At 37.5% G+C, this 24,220-nt stretch overlaps 1 protein-coding gene across 2 annotated transcripts in view; it reads right to left on the bottom strand.

Annotated features, from left to right (window-relative positions):
- Positions 1 to 1,349: 1,349 nt before the first annotated feature.
- The window catches only part of SULT4A1 (sulfotransferase family 4A member 1), a 344,339-nt gene continuing 321,468 nt past the window's right edge, over positions 1,350 to 24,220 (bottom strand). The window contains exon 7 of one of the 2 annotated variants that reach the window (XM_044088492.1): positions 1,350 to 2,056. In XM_044088492.1, coding sequence (XP_043944427.1) covers positions 1,944 to 2,056 — 113 coding nt within the window. In that variant the 3' untranslated portion in view covers positions 1,350 to 1,943. The remainder of the gene's footprint in view (positions 2,057 to 24,220) is intronic. The other variant, XR_006366990.1, reaches the window with a different exon arrangement.

The following is a 24,220-nucleotide window of genomic DNA, read 5'->3' as shown; positions in this document are numbered from 1 at the left end:
ATGCATGTATATAAACACTTTTCTGACTTCTGTATAAGTTTATGCAAACATGCCGAGGTATGTAAAACCCACCTAGGTGTGGGGCTATGCCACCCACACCCTTCCTAACTAAATATACCAACTCCAGGATCACATTACAGTGGGAACAGGGCATGCTGGCCTCGGTTTGAGTTCCATTTACAGTTGTCCAAGTGTTCACTTACCATGTTAAAAATTCGACTTTTGGGTTTCTGACGTTTTGTGATTTTTGTCTCAGGATTTTCGCACTCAGGCATATAGGCTACGGGATTTAGAAGTAAACCTATATACATATATATATATATATATATATATATATATATATATAATTGTACACACACACACACACACACACACACACACACACACACACACACACAAATATCGATGTTCATAGCTGCAAACTGCAGGTCTTATTCTGCATATTGAAACCAACTCTAAAGGCAATTAGCAAGATGAAAATAAGGAGTGTGAATGTTTGTTTTAGTACATCTTCCTTGATCAATGCCTACACACTTTTATGCCATGCCTGTGTGTGTGTGTGTGTGTGTGTGTGTGTGTGTGTGTGTGTGTGTGTGTGTGTGTGTGTGTGTCATAGCCGGCCTTAGGTATAGGCCAACTAGGTGGCCATCTAGGGCGCCACTCTAGCAGGAGCGCTTCTCCAGTATTTATTTTGTGTAGGTAGACCAGGATGGGGGCACCAGGTGATGTGGTAGGGGGCGCCATGGAGCCCTTTTGCCTAGGGTACCAGTTGAGCTAAAGCCGCTCCTGGTGTGTGTGTGTGTGTGTGTGTGTGTGTGTGTGTGTGTGTGTGTGTGTGTGTGTGTGTGTGTGTGTGTGTGTGTGTGTGTGTGTGTGTGTGTGTGTGTTTGTGATAGGGAAAGAAGGCTGAGTGCAGTCTCACAGTGAAAACTACTTGGAAACCTTACACTCGGTGGCCAAATGTGCAACTTAAACTTGCCGACAGAGTGTGTCTTATAGAAGTCATCATCTTGTTTCCATGAATGAACTCAAAAGGCAATTTTAAAATAACTACACTATTTTCTACGATTCTCAGTACACAGTCTGCTTGTGGAACACTCTGGACAAGTGCTATATTTACAGAATGTAGTTTACAGTAGTGTCTCACCAATTCAGGTCTTTTATCTTCAATTCAACAACATCAATTCAAAACACAAACCCAAGGTGCAATACAAATATTTGTAAGAAATTACTTAAGTGTAAGGTAAGTATTTATAAATCAGTAATAGCCAGCATTTGTCTAATCTACAACCATCACACCATGTCCAGATATCAGTACAAATCAGTGCTTTAAAAATCACAACGGACTGTTGAAGTTTGCAGTTTGCTGATCTTTATTTGAGTGCAGTAGCTGTGTCAGTTCACAGGAGTAGGCCATACTGTATGGGTATGAAGCAAAGGGATTGCTCCATGGCTAAACACTTTAGCACTCTGTGGAACCAGATTGTTAAAACATACACATCCTCAGCTACAAGACACAACAAATACAAGGATTAAACCCTGAGATACTGCTAAGAAAGTGGGGCTGATTTTTACCCCTTGTTTATTAATCATTTTTGGTTGTCTTCAAGTTCTTTTTATATATATATGTGAATATCTATAAAAATCTTAGCCTTGGGCTAAAAACACACACTGCTTAACTGATTACATATCTTACAGTGTACCACACAATGCTTAAGTTACAAGGATACATTCTATGTCAGGTGAGCTTTGTTTCTTTTTGACTGTTTCTATTAAACTTTATGTGAATAAAACCTGTAAATGGTAATAGGTAAACAGTAGAGATTAATTTACTTGATTGTTATTACACAGAATACATGATTCATCCAGTGGGCTGTGAATAGGTACATGAAGAAGATTAAGATAATATTTCAACAGTATAACTGTAATAATGCATGCATTGCCTATAAGCTGAAGTCAAATGTAAGATCAGATTTTCCCATCTTCTGCTTAAACACAGCATCAAACTTCTCATTCATTGACACAGTGAAGATATCTTTCCACAATCCGACTCTTCCTGCAATGGAATAAAAAGAAGGACATCACATATGTAAACAAAGCTGTGATGCATATACTCAACCTTATTTAAATTAGTTTAATACACTGACTGTATCCAGGAAGTCATTAGAAAAGTTACAAAGCATACAAGCAAAACAAAAGCTGTTTAGACCTGCACTATAGATGTAAACTTCCACTTGTTTAATACTATCGTTTGAGAGCAGCTACAGGATACAGTTGAGGCTGCTGTGATTTGTCTATAGCTCACATGCATGAAAAACACACACACATATTACACATTCACATGCACAGGCGTGCATGCACAAACTCTCTGACAACACTGTTCATCGTCAGGAAGGAGCTACAGCTGAAACCCATGTGGTTTCTCTGCAATTCACATGAAGCCTGCTATGACTTCTCCCTTTCATACACAGCCCCACACACATACACAGAAGACAAGTTGACAACCACACATACACATGGATACATTATAGAGACACATGTACATAAATGTACAGAACTTCATGGACATGCACACAGACACATCTTACACATACATGCTCAAAACCCCATGTACACGCACACAAACAAATATCTACATGAGCACAAGACCACTTGGACATGCACAGAAACAATGTATACACAACTTTGCAGAAGGACACATGGATATGCACATAGGAGCAGGCATATATAAGGACACACTGAGATTAACACAGACAAATGTATACATTTAGAAGACACAGGACACACAGAAAACCTGAAGCGTTTACTGTAACAGAGAAACTGGGAGGAATGAACTGTATTAATTTGATGAAATGATAAATATGCAATTGGACTGATGTTCTACAGCAATATTTGTTAATTGAGTTGGAACAACATATGTATGGTCCAAGTTGGTTGGGTTGTATGGGTTGGGAGGGTGGTCTAATGGGTAAGGTGTTTGCCTTACAAACACAAGGTGCAGGGTTTGAGTCTCACAAGGGATAATTGGCTAGGCTTACAATGGCCCGCAAGGGCAGTTAGCTTAGTACTAATCTATGAATCTATGAATCTAAGTCTGGCCATCAGAAAGCAAGAAAGAATTACATTAGTAAAGGTACAATGCTATTAGAAAGAGCTGACAAAACTGTGGAAGTAGAAAAAAATGTTAAAAATTTGAGACATTAGAGTGTTTGTGGAAAATTATTACATACTCTACACTAAGAAAAAGAAAAATTAGCTTATTCCAGCAGTCAGGAGATGTCAAGAGGCAGGTGTGGGATGCAAATTGCTATATCTAGCTGTCTTTTGAGTATTATTTTTTCTTGTAGAATCAAATACATCTGTGAAAACAGAACAGACTATAGAGGAAATACAAAAGTTTTGTTAACAAACAGTGAGCCAGCAAGCTGAATGGAACGTTGTTTCTCATTTTTCTGATAATAACACAGCCCAATAAGTTTATTTACAGGTGAAACATTTTCCATTGTTCCAAAGGAAAATGCTTATGTGACAGAAAAACAAAAACAAAACAAAACAAAAATATTTTGCGCCAATGGGGCATGTTCGAAATTTCCACTCCCTTTTTACTTTTAATTTTATTTTGTGAGTGACTTAAGGTAATATTTTAAAGAGTATCCCTAGAGTCCAGTGTTAGGTTTTGTGCCTGGAATACAGGGTTCAGTGCTTACTTTTATATAGCTCTGGTGTCTAGAACTCCCCCACACTTTTGTCATGCTACATAAGTGTTGATCTGTTAACCTTTACACATCCCAGGTGTCTACTGTCTCCCCTACCCACAGGTCTTTCATTCTGCAAATATCCTGTTCATTTAACTATTAGATATCCCTGGTGTCTATGCCCCCAGTATTGCAGGATTTACTCATTTGTCTAGATGATTTTTAGAGGTATGATACCCCCCACACACACATTCATGCAGACACATAACCCCCTTTACCTGATTGCACTAATGGTCACACTCACCACTCATCCATACACACACACACACACACACATGCACCTACCTTATCTATTCTTTAACTAACTCCCTACTATGACCACCCTGGCAGACACACAGTCACACACACTCACTTTAAACCACTCATCCCTTTGCATGCAGTCACACACAGCCAGAGAGACACAACACACACACACACACACACACACACACACACACACACACACACACACACACACACACACACACACGCACACACAACCATACATATCACCTGTACCTGTCTGTTAAACTCCCTGGCACTTACCTCTAACATGATCTTACTACTGAAAGCAAAGGATGAATGCAAACCTTTGCATGGTTTCATTAACACGGCCAAAAGAGCTAACTTACACATGCAGTTCCAGGGTAGAGCACATGGCTAATTAGCATAGGCCACTCCCCCAGGATGTCTCATTAGAATTTGAGGTAGGCCACAGAAATAGCCTACCACAGAGCTTTAGCTCGTTTTACAGCACTGTGTTAATCAGAAATGGTTACTGAGAGAGGTACAGCTATTTTTGGCTCTCCCTCAAAGTTTTAAACTGTCCTACAGACATTTTTTTAAGTAAAAAGACTTAAAACATGAGAAATTGATGAAAAGCATGATAAGTTAGTTCTTTCGTGCATATGCAAAGTAACTAACTGGGTTTCTCCAGTAGCACCAGCTTTTGGCTGAAAATAAGCATCCGACAAGCATGAACAATTTGTTTTGAGAGGTCTAGCTGGTATGGTCTGAGTGACCTTTTCTGGAAAATCCAATGCGATTTTAAAGGGACATTGGTAAGCAGTTTAGTGAAAATAAAAAGTAAAGTAAGAAATTAACTTTAAAACTGTGAAAGTGAATACTTATACAAGCAACTGACTCCCTAACAGCCTTAGTGCTTTAATGCATTAAATATAATAATGCATAATTTAGTTTATGTGCTTAAGTTTATCCAGTGTTTTTTTTTTCTTACGGTTAATGTTTACTGAAAGCATGCAAACTGTTTATCATATCGAAGAGAAGAACCGAAATACGAACAGATAGCAATCTCAAAAGGTTGGATGGGGCAGTGGTGCAGTGGTTACATTGTCACCTCACAGCAAGAGGTTCTCCAGTTCGAGTCACAGCTGGGGTGCCTTCTGTGCGGAGTCTGCATGTCCTCCCTGTATTCGTGTGGGTTTCCTCCGGGTGCTCTGGTTTTCTCCCACATTACAAAGACATGTGTCTAGAGCATTTCTCCCTGGGCCTCCACTGAAAATTGGCTTAGTTCCAAGTCAGACTGTCCTTGTAAACAAATGTTAAATAAATAAAAAGAAGGACCATTGGATCTAGAATGTGCACTAGCATGGCTGACCTTAACTTTAGAATAGGTAACATCTACGGGTGTACCCATCGATTTGGAGCCACTTTTCATTTTTGGAGCGGTAGATTTCATTTTTGTAAAGTGAATATAGTTTTGTGTGTTTACTGTACATTAAGTGAGTAAAATTTAAAAAATGTACTTAGTCTTTTGTTTTTTGGGTGTTTTTATTGAAGCAGAATTGATTTGAGCACATGACATGGGTTTAAATAGACAAGAGAAACAACTGCATACGGCTGCTTTGTTGGTATTAGTATGAAATGTAAATGGTCTTACATGTAGAAACAAAAGCAAAGACTGAATTAAATCAGGAAGTTCAGGGTGCAAATAATGTTAAAGGATACACATTTGGATAGAAATGGTCATGTGAATTTGACAAATAAAAAATTTCAGGATGGAAATTTGGTGGAATATCAGTGTATAAGGAAAATGGGAACAGTAGTACTGATTGTGAAATAGCCCCAGTAGTGATAGAATAAAAAAGATCAATAATGATAAATTTGTCGTACCAAGCTGCTACTGGCATGTATTTATATTTCACTTAAAACTACTGTTATAGATCTTACAAAAATTGAGGAGAATTAATGTTTTCAGCAGGTCATATTATTTATAGGTGGGAACTAGAACCTGTTTCACTATAGTGAAGATGCATCAGGAGGACCTAGAAGGGGGAAAAATAACATGACATTGCAGATTTTTAAATAAATATATGACAGTATTTGGTATGGAAGATGTGAATTCATTAGCAGGAACTGAAGTAGAATTTACTTATTATTCCCAAAGATACAATAATTGGGCTAGATTAGCTAAAAATGCATTTCACAGGAGCAAGTACATTTCATTTAAAGCTTTGACTCAAATGCACTTTATAAACACTTAGAAAATATGACAATAAACATATATTTAAATTTATGGTATTGCATTAATTTTAGATAATGAAAGAGGGGGTGACATAGCAAATAGAGCAGAACAGGCTGAATATCACTGAATTAGTCACTTGGGATGGATAAAAATCCAGGAATAAAGGATGTAGTAAGTATAAAACATATTCTTAAACACAAACAACTGTTTATGTGAATTCAATAATTATTTTATAAGTATGTTAAAGATGGATGTTGCATATAAATTTGAATTTGGTTTGACAATTGAATGGTCCATTGAATGGTTCTGATTTTAATCACATGATTTCTATGTTTGTTACACAGTAATGGCTGTGTTTTAAAATAGTGTTTATCTGATTAAACCACTTGGTGAAAGCTTGTTATAGCTTGTATTTGTTCTTCATTAAACTTTTTAATGTATTTATTTCCGTGATGATACGAAGCTGATTTTTTGCTGTTTTGATTTTAAAAACATAGCAAAAATAAAACAGAAAGAAATCTGGGAAAGAAGAAATATAAATTGTTTGGATGGGGTTAACAAAAGATAATATACTACAAAAGAAGGGAAATCTCAAAGAATAAGTAGAGGAACAAATGCAGAGAGCTTAAGGAAAAATAAGGAAGTACACGGACAACAAGCATATGTTTAGAAAGGTTGTTTTTTAAACAACTATTTCTTGATAACAACTCTTGACTGCAAAAAATAATGACTTAGACAATAGAAAGCAGAAATAGTTGTAGCCAAACTTAGGGAGCCTATGAGAAGAAACATAGTAAATATCTTATAGAGTTATTAGAAATAAATCAGAAACTTTATGAAACTTCATATAGTTTATATAATTTATATAAAGCAAAGGAATGGGGAAGCCACAAATAGCATTATTTATGGAAAATGTAATTATTGCAAGGTTAGAGGAACATTAAGCTTTAAAATTAATAACTAAGGCTAAGATAGGAAGTGGTGAAATAAAAACCGTGATGTATAATCAATTAAAATGGAAGTCTCTAGAAAAGATGGTATTCCTTTGAAAATCTGGAAGTTAGGACGGCACAAGTGACAAACAGCTTTTTTCAACAACATTTTAATAGGTCGGAAAGTACCAGCATCTTGAGTGAAAGCAGTAGTAGTTGTATCACCAAAAGGGAGTAAAGACCCTTCGGTGTGGCTTCATACAGACCCATTTTGATTTTAAACCAGAAATTGTTTACATGTATATTAGCTAAGAGACTGGCAAAGATGTTACCAAGATTGATAGATATGGATCATTCTGGTTTTGTGTCATACAGGCAAACATTTTATAATATTAACAGAACAATAATGATCTACAGGGAATCACTGTATAAAAAAAAACACTGCTATTGTTGATGAGTCTTGATGCAGAGAAAGCATTTGATACAGTCAACTTGGATTTTATAAGCAGGGCAATAGCAGAATTTGTGTTTTTGGTATTGTGGAACATTTTGAGACAGTTTCAAGTCTTTTCAGGATATAAAATAAATAAAGGTAAAATAAAATGTATATTGGTAAACTTCGCACTCCCTCATGAACTGTTTCAGTAATATTTATATTTATGGGTACAAGATGTATAATATAGTATAATATTAGGGTACAACCCAACACCTTAATAATGGGTGATTTCAACTACCCCACCATTAACTGGGAAAACTACTCATGCACCAACTCTTTTGCTCAATGTTTTCTGGAATTCATAAATTCCAACGCCTTGGATCAACATATCCACACCTCCACCGGGGCAGCAATATCCTAGACCTGGTCATAACCAACATAGGTGACTGGTGTTCCACACCAGAGGTCAAATCCTCATTGGTCAGATCTGACAACAAGCTAATCACACTAGACATCCACATCCCACCCCCCATTAGGGAAACTACCGTAAAATATTTCTCCGAAGCCAACTTCACACTTCTTAAGACAGAAGTGGCAAACTTCACGATACCCATGCAGATGGACAATAGAGGTACGACTGCTGAATCCTACACAGATGCACTTTATAATCACTTACACAAGTGCATGGGTCGTGCTATCCCTAACAGAACCAAGATGCTATCCTCCAAAAAAGGAAGCCAATCTGGTGGTCTTCTGCCATAAACAAACTCTACAACAGAAGAAAGAAACTGTTGCAAAAAAAGAGTAAAATCCCATGATTGGAGGAATTCCCTGGTCAGCCTCAGTAAGAATCTGAGAGCCCTCATAAAATCCTCCAAAGCTGGTTATGAAAACAAAATTGCCACTGATTCTAAAGACAACCACAAAGAATTCTATAGCTATGTCAAGAATCTCAATGGCAATCTGCTCTGAGTTACAGCACTATGGCACTAAATATACAGAACCAACTGATATTGCCAACATCCTGGCAGATAGGTTCAGTGCTAACTTTACCCCCCTCTCACCCCCTAAAGGGCCCATCTCTATAGAGTAAGAATGCAAAGTTCCTGTAATCATGGCTGCACAGGTAAAAACCTCACTCTCCAAAGCCAAGAACACAGCATCCATGGGACCTGACAACATCCCAGGCTGCATTCTACGCAAACTACAGAATGAACTGGCACCCAACCTAAGTACCATGTTCAATCATAGCCTCACCTCTGGCTTTATGCCCATTGAATAGCACACTGTGATGGTTATTCCACTCCACAAAGAGGGAGCCACGACAGACCCTAGGAACTACCGCTCCATTAGCCTGATGAGCCTGATCTGCAAGACCATGGAATGGATCATCATGAAACTCATAAACAAAGACATTGGTAATCTCCAAACTCTGGACCCCACACAGTTCGGGTTTGTAAAAGGCAGATCATGTCTCCTAAACCTGATAGATGTCTTTGAAGCAGTCACCAAAGCCATAGATGCAGGTAAGGTTGTTCACACAGCCTATCTAGATCTCACCAAGGCTTTCGCACCATCCCCCACTCTGGAATTATAAATAAAGTCACTAAACTAGGTATAAATCCCCATGTCACAAGATGAGTTGCCAACTGGCTTACTGACAGAACCCACACTGTGAAAGTAGCAGACTCCAAATCCGACTTCAGACCAGTGACAAGTAGAGTACCACAGGGTTCAGTCCTGGGTCCTCTCCTGTTTAGTATCTACTTCTCTGAAGTACAGGTTAACACAGAAGGTCTTTGGCTAACTATGTTTGCAAATGACTCCAAACTAGGAGCCATAATCAAAACTCCTAACGATGTGAACATACTACAAAAGGGCCTCACTGAGACGGATGCCTGGTCTCAAAGCCATGGCCTCAAGCTCAATGCCAAAAAGTGCATTATCATCCCCTTTGGTAAAAACTCTGTACCCATGAACTACCACATAGGCGGTAGTCTACTTAACACTGAAAGTGTGATAAGAGACCTTGGGACACAAGTGGACAGTAGTCTCTCCTTTGATAATCACATCACCACAGTGGTCAGGAAATCCTTCTATGTGGCTCACCTCATCATAAAAGGTTTCTCATCCAGAAAAAAAGAGGTCATTGTTCCCCTCTACTCATCACTCATTAGACCCATTATAGAGTACAATGCCCCTTTTGGTATGTACCTCACAAGACATCTACAACAACTGGAAAGGCCACAGAAATACCTCACAAAGAGGATTACTGGCCTCAAACAGATGCCCTAAGCAGACCATCTCAAAAAACTCAAGCTTTACTCCGTCGCATATCGCCTACTCAGAGGCGATCTCTGCCTAACATACAAAGCTATGTCAAACCCAGAGCTGTTGGACATGCTCCACTTAAAGAAACCCCGATCGCTCTGAGCTACAAGCTCTAGGGACTTAAACCTTATCAACACAATAAACAGAACATGCTGGAGGGATAGATTCCTGTCCCAGAGACTTCCCATACTCTGGAACAGACTACCTATCTATGTCAAACAGAGCTTCTCATTAGCACTCTTCAAGAAAAATCTTGATGATTGGATGGGAAATAGGAAATTCACCCTGGGGTCACTTCTGTGGCTCTGCTTGACAGGGGCACAGGAAAATAATTTTCTTGGGTGGCGAAAGCCAGGGTACCTTTTTGGTGAGGCTTATATAGGCCCTAGGGGCAATAGCCTAGTACCTACCTATGAACCTATAAGATAAGATGAAGTATTTAGATGGACAGATTAAAATGAATTCTGATATCACAGCTAAGGATATGTGGGATGAGACTAAACAGGAGATATTACAAAATTTAAGAAACTGGAAGTTCTTTATTATGGATATGGATAGTAAAATACAAAAAAATTAAATATTTTAGTCCCTTTTGTCTTATATACAGGTAAGGCCTTTTTATCACCTTGAGCAAATGGTGTGGATGGCAATTAATAAAAGAGTTGAACAAATCTATTTGTGAGGGAAAAAGGCAAGAGTTGTATAAGATAGGTTGATTATCCTTCTAGAACAAGGTGGCTTAGGGTTATCTGATTTGAAGGAGTACTTTAAAGATTACATCTAAGGGGGTGAAATTATCTTTGTTTTTTGCATAAAAATGTGTCTGCATGCATCTTTATGCAAAAAAACAAAGGCTGTTTCACCTCTTTAGAAATGATCAAAAAATAACCAAATGCAGAAGGATGATTATGAAATGTGTGTGTAAGAGTGTGGGGGTGACAGATAAAGACAGAGACTAGAATTTTGAATGCAAGTACGTAGAGTAGTAACAACCATGCAGAATATTATGTTCATAAAGTAGCAGAAAGTATTCTAAGAACTAAACCAGCCCAGGAATGGAGAAAGGAGATTTTACCAATAAGGATGAATGCAAGCAGAGGTATACATAGGCAAATAGGGGCTGGAATATACTGGAGGAAATTATCAAAGGAACTAAGGTTTTGGAATAGATTAACTCAGAAGGGAAGTATAACAGAGTGGGATGAGGCTAAGAAGGGCATTGGACTGCAGGTTAGAGATTGCCATCCCTATCAGGCATTGACAACAATGTAAGCAAAGATAAAGAGATAGGTTAGTACTGAATAAAAGACAAGCTTTGGTAGAGTTTATAGTTGAGCTCAGAACAGACAATGCTGTTAAAAGGGGATCATTAGTAGGGCATACACAAATTTCCATGTTAACTATAATAATCATAGGAGGTTAGAAAACATTAGATAAAAAGAACTGAAAAGTCATTTACAAAGGAACAATGGGAAGGCATTTGCAAGATTAACAAATAGGCAAGAAAGTGCAGAAGGTTTAGGATTTTTGAATGAAAATATTTGCAGAGCTATTTTACAGCGAAGGTAGAAATACTGGAGGTGTAATGGGGAAGATATACATAATTGGGGATATGTTTTTGGGAATGTATTGACTTTGTGGATTAAAATAAAATCTATACAGAGTACTTTGACAGAAATGTTGGAGGAGAAAATGGTAGTAACTAAGGGAATTATTCTTTTGGGCTGGGTTGAAGGATCTGAATTGTCTAGGCACAGTAAGGGCTTATGTAGAATAATGCTATAAGTGGCTGAAAAAAAATCAGTTAATAGAAAAATGAAAATCAAATTCCAAACCAACTATAATGAAAGTAATGAATATTGGAAAGGAGATAAATGAATTTAACATGAGAATCTTTAGAAATGTTGGTAAAAATGAATGGAATTTGTGGAAATAATTAATGTAGAACAATGCTCAGGAGTAAGGTTCAAGGGAAAGTAAGATGCGAGCAATTTATGCAATGTTGTAGTGAATGAAAATTGTCAAAAACAAAACATACGTATACTGTATAATGATAATAATGGATATTGTTATAATGTTTTGTTTTAATTTCTAATAGTATATTAAAGCTTATGTTGCAACTTAAAATGTGATACTTTAACAAATATTTAAAAAAAAGAAATAAAACTCATTGACAGGCAAAAGACATATTTATTACATAAACAGTTTAACTGTGAGACCACATAGGATGTATAAAGTTCCTTAGTCTTTTACATTTTATACACTATTCCCAAACCTGACTCAGAAGTCATATCTTTAGTTGATCCCACTGCTGCTAAGCACTTAACTAACTTCTATACTGCTCTCTTATAAGGATGTGAAAATTATTGATATGTATGGGAAAGAAGTGCATACTTCTGCAACTTTGTATTGACCAATTGTGAAAGTATGACGAATGTTTTATCTGCAGTTTTGTCTTGTGAGGAAAGATTTGCTTAAATAACTTAAGCTTTTTCTATTACACAGGTCAACCACTCATTGTTTTCAGTGTTGGAATGAGCTTGTTGATAGTTCTTCAAGTGCTATGGCCACTGGTACTGTTTTAAGGCGGTTTGCATGGCAGCATTCTCAGAACCTCCCAGGTGATGTTAAAAATGAGATTTTAAATTCTCCCTTGGACAGAGATTTAGTGTTTGACCCCTATGTGCATAGGTGATCAAAAGTGTGATGAAAGGGGAAGCTGATCCAGGAAATCACTAAGATTTGTCAGTCATTTTCTATCTCCTGATTCAATTTTTTTTAAAACAAGAAACATCTTTATTAAATTATCGTGTGTGACATAGGTAATCTTATATTTATATAAATGAAAACAAAGCATACTGACACAATCTCAGCTGGAAACATTATACATTACAAACCATGCCAACACAACTGTAGCTGCCAACATTACACATCCAGTCATTGTCAGTCAGCCATTACACAGCTCATTCAAATCCTGCCTTCTTTTAAACCTTATTCCTCCTCTATGTGTATTGATCAGACAATTGCCAATTTTTTCTTATGTAATTTGCTCCTACCCTTTTCTAAAGATCCCAATTCCAGTTGTTTTCTCTGTTACTCCTTCTAGTAAAGTTGGTTTAGACTTTGATTTCCATTTTCTAGTCAGCAAGGCCTTCCTATGTCAAGGCAATTCCGATTCTGTATAATAGCTCAAAAATCATTTCCATAGTTACACCAATTTGCTCACTCAGCATCTCTGACAGAACAGTCTACAGGGAATCTTTAAAGTCTGTCAACTCATTACACTCCCAGAAAATATGTTCCCAGTTGCCTATTTCTTCTCCATCACAACTCCAACATTTGCTGTCTACCTGAGGAAAAATTCTTTGGATTTTACTTGCGGTATAAAAATACCTATGCAAACACTTCCAAGCAAAGATCCTAAATATTCTAGACTTTGTTGCATATTTGGGAGATATACATATACCCCCAAATGTTCCTTTGTGAATTGCTTGCCCAGTCTCTCTTGCCAATCCTTTCTAACCTCCTCTGATTGATTCTTATAGTTATCATGCAATATTTTATAAGGTCTAATAATTATTCTTTTCTTAATGGCAACTACTGTTCTAGATTATACTAGAAACTCTACCAGTGCTGGTCTTTTGTTTAGGACCCCCTCCCATTTCGTTCTCTTTGCTTATACTCTGATATCAATCCTTGATAAGGAAGACAATCTCTAACCTGCAGTCCAAATAAGTTATTGGCATCTTTCTATTCTACTACCATTCCCTGTCTAGTTATTTGCTCCCAATACTTTGGTTCCTTTGCCACTTTTCTCCAATATATTCCACCCACTCTTGCCTATTGTCTGTATCCCTAATTACAGCCATCCCTATTGGCAGAATCTCCTTTCTTCATTCCCATAATAGCTTAGTTCTTATATTCATGTATTATAACATAAAGGCCTGCATCCAAAATCCCAGTCTCTCTTTGTTTCTTGAGCTCACTACCCCCCTATTTCATCATCAGCTCCTTTCACTTTGAATTATGGTTTTATGCATGTGCTATGTATAGGAGCCTTAACTGTGCTGCTCTGAAATACCCGTTCAAATCAGGTAATCCCAATCCACCCTGTTCTATTGGAAGAATAAGCTTTTCCCACTTGACTATTGCCATCTTCCCTTCCCAGATAAAATCCTGCAGCTCTTTAATTGCTATCCACAACTTCTCCTCTGGTTGATAAAAATATGTCTAACCTGTGTATAAGATTAAAGAGACTAAAAACATTTTAACTGCTTGCATCTTACTATCACTATCCATACAACACAGCTTCCATTTCCCCAGTTTTTGTATTGTCTTTTAAGTCTCTTCCCACATAGCCTTAGCTGCCACACCAGAATCATTTTTAATCCATACTCCTAAATACTTCATTTTATCATGTCCCTATAAGTATGATTATTGCTGAACCAATTCATCTGTGGGTACATAATTTACCACTATTGCCTTTGTTTTAGCTTTATAAATTTTGTATCCTGAAAAAAATGTAAACTGCCTCAATGTGTTCCACAACACTGCAATGTCACTTCCTGGTTATGTCCCATATAAAATAACATCATCTGCAAAGACAGCCAGCTTTTCTTGACTACCATACCAATTATATCCTTGAATTTCTTAGTCCCTTATTTTCTTTATATAAAGCAAATAAAGGGGAGAGAGGACATCCCTGCCTGGCTCCTCTGCTCAAGCAGAGATTATCAGAGAGGACCCCACCCACTTTAATTTTCTTCTCCGATCCCTCATATATCCCCCTAATCAACCTTATAATTTTATCAGGAAATGCAAAAACTTCCATTGCTCTGCTCATAAAGTCCTATCTTACTCTGTCAAGTGTTTTCTCTGCATCAAGACCCACTGACAACATTGGTACTTTCTTACATTCTGCTTCCCTGTGGATCATCAGTGATATGTTAATGTTGTCAAATGTTTGCCTTCCCTCCACAAAATCACACTGATCCAGATCTATCAATGTTGGTATCACTTTTGCCATTCTTTTAGCTATTATAGACATAAACACTTTATAATCATGGATTGGTATTGAAATGGGCCTGCATGAAGCTGGATCTGATGGATCTTTACCCTCTTTAGGTATTACAGCTACCACTGTTTCTTCTAATATGTTGGTACTTCTTCTCATCTTAAAATACTGTTAAACAAAACCATCCAGATCTTTATCAGTTTTTCCCTCCTAGCATCCAAAGTGCCACAGGAGTACCATCTATTCCTGGGGACTTTCCTGTAGATTGGTTATACATCACCATTTTTATGTCACCTTCTGCTATTCTAATGTTAGTAATTGAGCCTCCTCTACTGCTAACTTTGGCATATTTAATTCTTCCATAAACATTTCCATGTGTACCTTTTCTTAATTTCCATACATCTCTGCTTTACACAGACTTTCACAGAATTTCCAAAATATTTCTAATATTTCTATAGGATTCCTTGTTATCTTCCTTCTTATAGGCTCCCTAAGCTTGGTGACAACCCTTTCTATTTTCTGTTGCCTGAGTCGCTGTGCCAACAGTTTTTCTACTCTAGAGTTATTATCAAAAAGTAGTTGCTTAAAAGCAATCTTTCTAAACTCATGCATATTATCAAGGTAATCCCTTATTTTCTGTTTAGCATTCTGTAGTTGCTACTCTTCTTGTTCTGTGAGATCCTCCTATTTTGCAATACATTAACATTTGTCAGTCCTCCTAAATAATTATCGTTACTTCTTAATCATTATCTCCCTTTCTTTTATTTCAATCCTCTTTCTTAAACTTCACTGTAATTTTATCCCTAGCTATATTTTCTGAACAGATTTCTCTCTTCTCTAATAGTTCCTGAATAATTTCCAATACTCATTCCTTAAATTCCTCTTTTTTCAACAGATAGGTAGGAAAGCACAAGTGTTTCATTTTTATTTCATTGCCCTGTGTTTTTATTTTAGTTATGACTGGTGTATTATCTGAAAGAGTCATTGGGTGCATATCAGTACCTTCAATTAAATGCACATGTTCCTATCAAATGTAAATTCTGTGTAGCCTCACCCAGTTTTTGTATCTCAGGGAAAAATATGTAAATTTATTCTGAACTCCTAGTACTAAATTCACATCGTTCATGTCAAATATTTTCATATATTTCTTTAAAAATCTACCCTCCTTTGTTGTATTTTCCCTTCTGGGCCCCCCAGACACATTTTCATTGTTGCAAATCAAATTCCAGTCCCAACCTATAAGTAATAGTCCTTACTGAAAGATGATTATTTCTCCCAGAAATTTCTTAAGCTCCATTGTAGCAATTTTCGGTGGAATATAAACACATGCCAGCATAAACCTCCTCCCTTGCCAGTAGTTCCTTAATACTACAAATCTACCATTATTGTCTTTTGTGTCCTCTTCTAATATTATTGGAGCTCCTCTTGCAATTAATACAAGTACTCCTCTCTTCCTTTGCCGTAGGTATTGTGCTGAATAACCATCCTGAAAACCTTTCTTTATCAAATTCACATGTTCAGTTCTTTCCAAGTGTGTCTCCTGTAGCATAGCTATTTGCACTCTACATTTTTAAATATAGTTCACTACTCTTTCTTTTTGGTATTTATCTGTCAGACCATTAACATTTAAAGATATTATAGAAAGCATCATAATCTTGAGAGATTATTATTCGTACCTTTTATGTATAACAACTTTTTTGTTAAAGTCTAGTTCCAGCTTCTGTGTTACATGCATGTACTGCTTGGCAGGTTAATCTTTTATATAGTTGCTTCTTATCATCTCCATTTAAGCCTGTGTCGCATCTTACAGAGTTTTTTCTTTCATTGAACAAACAAATATACACACACGCACACACAATACCTCCCCTAAAACCTATTAACTCAATAATAACACACAATACTACAGTATGTACATCTTCAAATATTGAAGTTTTACCCTTCTAATAGGAACAAATGTTCCAAACTGACAACCACACACACAAACTTGAGCTGACCTAAAAGAAAGGTTACTCATGCTAAGACTCATGGTACAGCCTGTGGTTCTATTAAGTGCTTTCTAGTTTTTGTCATATCTTTATAGCTCTCTCAGCTGGCAAAACACTTGAATGCTTTCAGAAAACATTTTCTCCAAGCCAGGTCTCTCTATCCGATTGTCTGCTAGACACACAAGAAGCAGACATAAACTAACTGTTTACTAGAAAAAAGCCTTATAATATTCAATATTCCTTTTCTTTTACTTGCTTTCTCTTAAAACTTGTTACTAGATTAAGCTAATGCTCTTAACCCAATTATTTCCCTATGAAAGAATGAGACAAGCACCCTATTTTTTCTTTTGTCATGCTTTTTTAACTAGGTCTTTTTTTTACATTGCAGTACCTACTTTTCTTAAACTGAACAAGGAGAAAAAGAGAAGAAGGGAGAAATTAAAAAAAGACAAAAAAAACAGGAGCACCTATTTACATGAGTATCCCCATTACACTTAAAAATAACTGGAAAAAAACTTTACTTTAAAACATGCAAAGAAAATCATGCATCATTTAAATAGTACTATTCAGAAAAAATGTTTTACTTACAGTTAACTTTCTCCCTCCTTTACCCCTCTCCTGAGTATTTTTCTGAACATTAATGATATGAAATAGGGCATATGCTTTAAAGTCCCCTACAAGTTTAACAAATTCCAAAGAAGTCCAGTATTTCCAGATTTTCTTGTTCTGTCATGTTTCACTAATATAATTATTGCTTTGTAATCCAACATTTGTCAGTTTTCAAGTCACTGATTTTACTCACCAAATGTTAATGACATGAAGTAGGACATATGCTTTAGAATCTCCTACAAGTTTAACAAAGTCCAAGAAAGTCCAATATTTCTAGATTTTCTTGTTCTAGTTCTGTTCATCTCCATCTCCCAAACCTGGAAATGGTTTCACTGGCACAGTCTCTCTGTGGTCTTTATTACCAGAAGAACAAGAAACAGAATATCCTTCTGTTTCACAACTCTTCCTTAGCATGCACTTCATCAAAAACTGATTTTGTTTCTTCATGGAAAAATATTTTGAAGATAGTTGGGTACAGCAGTTTGAATCTCACATCTGCTTGTTGACATTCTCTGAATAATGGAATAAATGTATTCCTCTTTTCACTGGTGTAAAATGAGTAGTCATTCTCCACAAACACTCTGCTATCTCCCACTTTTAGTACTTTGTCCTTCTGCCACAGTTTTGTCAGAATCAACTCCTGCTGGTAAGATTGCATATTTACCATTAAAGGTCTAGGTTGTTATCTAAGCATATACATGATATGCCCTTTCAATTAACAATTCCTGTTGTGGAATACCAGTCCAGTTTCTTATTTGCGCTTTCATAAAATTAATACAATCTGTTCCTTCCAGCTTCTCGGGTACAGCAGAAAATCTCAGGTTTTCCCTAGGTGCTCTGTCCTCTAATTCTATTATATTTCGAAACATCTTCTTGTGCAGTCTCATATTCAGCCAGCCTTTTCTTCATTTCGACCTCTGAGTTTTGCAGTTTTATCACCTTATCTGAATATCTGTTTAAAGCTTCTTCCATTTTTTTCTAGCCTTTTATTGTCTGAGTTGATATACTGTATCAGTGTTTCATTTATTTTAGTCAGGTCTGTGTGTAGTTGCCTTATACTTTCTTCTAGGTTACTGGAAGTCATGTCTGGAGCCTGCACTGCTTTTCATTGAACAGCTACAGTACTTTTCCTAGTCAGTGTATTTGTTGCCCTTTGTAGCTGATTTTCCTTGAGGTCCTCTGTATTTCTTTCTTCATGGCAGCCAGGCAGTGCACTTACTAGCCAGTTACTGAAATTTAACCAGAAATCTATGTCATTGGCTTTCTCTGCTAAGTTTCTGTTTTCACAGTGGGAGAGCTAGAATTAAGCCTTTACTCAATGTGCAGCCATCTTGGAAGTCCTGCAACCATCTCGGAAGTCTTCTCCTCATTCAATTTGGGTAAAAACAGATTAAACAGTCTCAACAAATTCAGGGAAACAGATATTTAAGAAGAAATGGTAAGGGGTTCCAAAGAGAAGTCTTGAAACTCCCAAAACCAATGACAGCCCGGAGGGTCTGAATGACTGTGAATGACTGTTTAAGAGACCATGTGGCTCCTTCTCATCTTATCCCCTTTCTTCTTCTTCTTCTGGACCCTTTCTTCTTCTTCTTCTGGAAAATCTGATTTTTTTAAATTTTTTTTCTCTTTGGCAACAGATTATGTCAGACAAATGGGTTCTGCAAATCATTCATTAAGGTTGCAGATGCAGTGGGAGAAAATTCCTCCTTTCCAAGGGGTCATTCGTCTTCCCCCAGATCAGACTTTTGTTAATACCTGTTCTTTTATTCATCCAGACTTCAGACATTTCTTAAGGTTGTGTGTGTCTGAATCACACTATTCTCTGCATTTCCCTTTGGACTAGCAATGGTACCAAGAGTGTTCACAAAGTGTCCAGCTCCAGTTACAGCTCATTGTGGTCTGCAGGTTATCCCCGTTTTTTCCACATTTAGATGTCTTGTTTATCTTTGCAGAGTTTTTTTGAAAGTGTCAGGAATGTCTCTATTGCGTAAGAAGTTTCTTACATAAGCTGGCATTCCAAGAGAACATTCAAAAGTCTTTCTTGACTCCCTCACAGAGAATTGTGTTCCTGGGGTGTCAACTAGACACCTCAGTTCAAACAGATTTTCTTCCAAAAGGGAAAATAAATTTTTATTTAGAGTTAGATCTGTTTCTAAGGTTTTCCTATCAGACTTCAGTCACTGTGAGGGAAAACCTCAGAATTTTGGTCTCATGGCATCTGTAATTCTCATGATACTCCTGGAATAATTCTGCATGAGAAAGATACAGTGGTATCTGAAATCTTTTTGGTTCCAGCATCAACACCCTTTATCTTTTAATATCCTACTGCTGTGATTTCTCAGAAAAGATAACTTTTGGTGAAGACAACAGATATTCTTCAACCCAGGTTTCCCCTTTTTCCTCCCCGCTCCAAAGCAGTCAGTCACTACAGACACTTTGGAATTTGCTGCAGTAGTTTCAGGAGGAATAAAAGTGCAAGGGGGTGTGGGACACTGAGGATAGATGCAATCATATAAATATCAATGGCATGCTTGCTCTGAGATCAAGACACTCAATTCTCTGAACCATCTCTGGCCCCAGGGACCTCGTGAGGTGGTTTCAGTCAATACCACAGTCATGTGGTACATCAGCAAGTAAGGGGGAACCAGATCACACCCCCCTTGCAGACTCATGATGTTAGTGTGGGATACAGCTTCACAGCACAGTCTCACTCTACAGGTATCCTACATTCCATCAGAGCAAAACTGTCTGGCAGACAACCTGAGCAGGAACAGGGCAGACCCTCATGAATGGAAACTAGATCAGGGGATTTTCCAAGATTTGATCCATCTGTGGGGAGTTGAACAATCGACTAGCAAGATTCTGTTTAATGACTCTATGCAAGAAGGCCTGGAAGACAGATGCCTTTTCTTTGGACATGAATGTTCCTGCATGCTTTTAAACCCTTTCCACTAATACCCAGGTTACTTCTGATGATTCAGAAGGAATCCACCAAGATCAATGTGGAGACACTCTTCTGGCCTCGGCAACCATGGTTCTCCCTTCTTTAGTAAATGGTCAGGGGCAGTTACCACATGCTTCCTCACAGACTGAATTTACTCACACAAGAACAGGCATGTCTGATACACTCTTACATCAATCATCTTCAACTGACTGTGTGGATGATAGGGCCTTAATTCTTTTTAGGCACTTGTTTACTGCAGACGTGTGGTAGGTACTAATGGAAGCAAGAAAGTCTGCTACTAGAAAATCATATATTAGCAAATGGAAAAGGTTTTCTAGTTGTTGCCAACAACATAATCAGCACCCATTCAGGGCTAGTTGTTCTCTGTTTTTATAACATTTGTGTGATTTGCTAGCCTATGGCCTTTCTTATTTCCCTGTCATGGTTCATTTATCAGATATTTCAGCATGTCTGCTCATGGATCCTCCTCTTTCAAGACAGTCTAATGTCAAAATGTCCTTGAAAGGGGTTTGTATAAGAGGTCTCCAAGTAAACTGGTGGTCCCTCCTTAGGATCTTAATTTTGTGCTAGAGAGGCTAACACTTGATTCATTAGAACCAGCCAATCTGGCTGACCTGAGGTTCTTAACATGGAAAAGATTTTTAGTGATTCCTCAGACCACTGTAAGATGGGTATCTGAGTTGCAAGCTCTTATGGTGAGTCAACCCTATCTCAGTTTCCATAGGTACAGGGTTTCTTTAAGAACAAAATCTTCTTTTATGCCTAAAGTGTTATCCAAGTTTACTTTACGCCAAACTACCAATCTCCCCATTTTCTTTACTGAACCTAAAAATGAGGGAGAAAGGATAATCCATGCCTTGGATGTCCTCAAACAACTAAGGTACTATCTGGACAGAACCAAACCTCTCATATCTTTGGATCAATTGTTTATTTCTTGTGAAGGTAAAAAGAAGGGACAACCTGTGTTAAAACGGATCTATATAAGAAAATCGAAATTTCAAAACTTCGAATCTGATATGGTCGACACCATATGATCAAAGTCTTGAAACTTCAAATCTTTTAACGGAGATCTCCGTACAGCAAGGAAAGGGAAGATTTCCCTTTTCTGCACTGTAGTGCGATCTCGGAGTTTGTATATTTAAGTAGCGGGAGTGTAGGGGGTGTAGGGGGCTTGCCCCCCTGCTTAGAGCATTTAAATGTTTTTTTTTTTTTGTAGGTTGTTGTGCTTTATTACATTTTTGATGTTTCAAGACTTCAATTATATGGTGTCGACCATATCCGATTCGAAGTTTTTAAACTTCGATAATGTAATATAGACCCATTAAAACAGACTATTTCCAAATGGCTGTCTAATACTACGTTTTGTTATACTCACAATAACAAATCTATTCCAGGCAGGCCCACTCTACCAGGGCCTTGGCTTCATCTATGGATTTTTGGAAAGGGCTGGATTTTAGAAAAATTATAGAAGCTGCCACTTGGTTCTCTGTACATACTTTTACAAAGCGCTATAAGTTTGATTTCTTCTATGGCCAGATCAAGCTTTGCTAGGATCATTTTCCAGGGGTTACCGCACTATTCTCCTTCTACCTCCCAAATGCAGTTAGCTATGACAACCTACCCATATAGCTAAGGCCACTGCAGCAGTGACTAATATAATAGACACAGTACAATTGCATAAGCTGAATTTACCATAACAGTAGATGTTTGAATGATCACTGCTGCAGTAGTTGCTGCCTCCTCCACCCCTTGTTTTTTTTTTGGTGTGGTTTTTTTATGACAGGTTGTGGACATTTATTTTTTTATTGTTCCTAGCATAGTCCTTTCAGGGCTCAGCTTCCCATTTCCTGCTGGCAGGAAACTTCTGAATGGCTTTGCACCCAATTTTCCTTTTAATCAGCTCAGCTTTAGCTGCTTGACAGTTTGGACATGGGGAAGGTATTCTGAGGCTTTGGAAGCTGACTGGCTGTTATATCCTTGGCATGATTTAACCCCATATAGGTAAGGCTACTGCACCAGTGATCATTCAAACATCTATTGCTATGGTAAGTTCAACTTAGACAACTGTACTTTCTGCTATCAGGGCATACAATAATATTCATGACACATCAGATGCAGTAAATTCCACAGTAACGGCCATGTAGGAAGTTAAAATTATCTGAAACCTCTGTTGTTATGATCTAACAAAGACCATTCAAGTCTGCTATCGTTCTAATTCAGCAGAGAGAACATGAAGACCCACCAGTCAAGAAAAGACCCAAGAAAACTGAAAAAAATTTGGTTCCATTATGGGTAGGTCAGAACTTCTGGAAACAGAGACTTGGCAGATCTTAGTCAATAATGGAGAACACCAGACCTCATCAGTGTTATGGTGTAGTGGTCTGAATGTTATGGTTGAAGTTGAGTGTAATCTGACAGCTGCCACTATAACATTCTGACAAGTTTTCTATATTTCATTAACATACGGTATTGCTTTCTCCATGAAGTAAAAGTTTATTTATGTTGGCATTCTGGTACAATAATGGTGAACAGATGCTCACCTTTCATTAAATCTCTTACCTGTTATCACAGCTGTCAATAAAACAAAACATCTATCACATGACATAATTAAAATTCTGGACATGGAACAACTCATGCCTTGTGCTTGGTCTCAGATGAAACAAACATGGAATACAATAAGGCATACATTTATGGTAACTTAATTTTTCCAACAAAAAAAGAATAAATAAATAAAGGCACTTACTTTAACATACCCTCCTCCTCACACACACACACACATACACACACACACACACACACACACACACACACACACACACACACACACACACACACACACACACACTCATAAGACACTGCTATGATGCACTAACTATAATACAGGTCCACTATGCAATGCAAAAATTGTGCAGCCATTTGTAGACTTCCATATACATTGTTCTGCCAACCAATCAAAAAGCAGATATTAGGCATGCCTTTATAGGGACAAGTTAAGGCCCATCACCCGTCAAAGCATACAAGCAGAGGTTGAAAAGAAAAATTCAGATGTTTAGAAGAAGGCTGAGTGGCTTGCCTCACTGTTTTTACACTTTTGGGGAAGAAATCAATACATTTTCATTGTTGAGCCTTGAGGAGCTGAAAAAAAAGTTGATTAGGATATGGGAAGAGCCTGCAAGCCACCAGAGTAAAACATTTTTAAGTGTTCTGCTTAAAAGTATCAATACGAAATTAATGAATACTGTAAACTGCAATTAATTACAGTGAAGACATTATATTTGAAAATTAAACAAATTCCAATGACATGTCTTTCTAAAATCACTTCAGCTGAACAAAAACGCCTCACAGTACCGGAGAGCACTGCACATAGAGCAGACTGCATGTACAGATGTCACTCAGTACTCTAAACCCACAATTACACAAGGTCATGTGTTCTACATTACCTGCCAGCCCTTACATAAACATTCGAGGACCACTGAGATGAAAGGGGCAGGAGTACCATTAACACCAGGCTTGTTAAAAGTAAAGACTGTTGAAAGAAGGTGGACAATCATACCTGACAAGTGAGGTGGGTGTATATGTAGCCCTTACCAAGGCCTGTGGTCAGAGGAATCAGGCCACACAAAACAGACATTAGTTTCATTAGGTCCTTACATAAGAAACAATCAAGGACACCAACAGCAAATAACTCAGTCCAGATATTGTGAGATTACAGGTCTAAGGGAGAAGGAC

The sequence above is a fragment of the Protopterus annectens genome, chromosome 11.part0 (assembly GCF_019279795.1).
Source record: "Protopterus annectens isolate FY-2018-M chromosome 11.part0, PAN1.0, whole genome shotgun sequence".
Taxonomy (NCBI): Eukaryota; Metazoa; Chordata; order Ceratodontiformes; family Protopteridae; genus Protopterus; species Protopterus annectens.
Note: the sequence above shows the minus strand (reverse complement) of the source record. Positions and strands in the feature narration are given on the sequence as shown.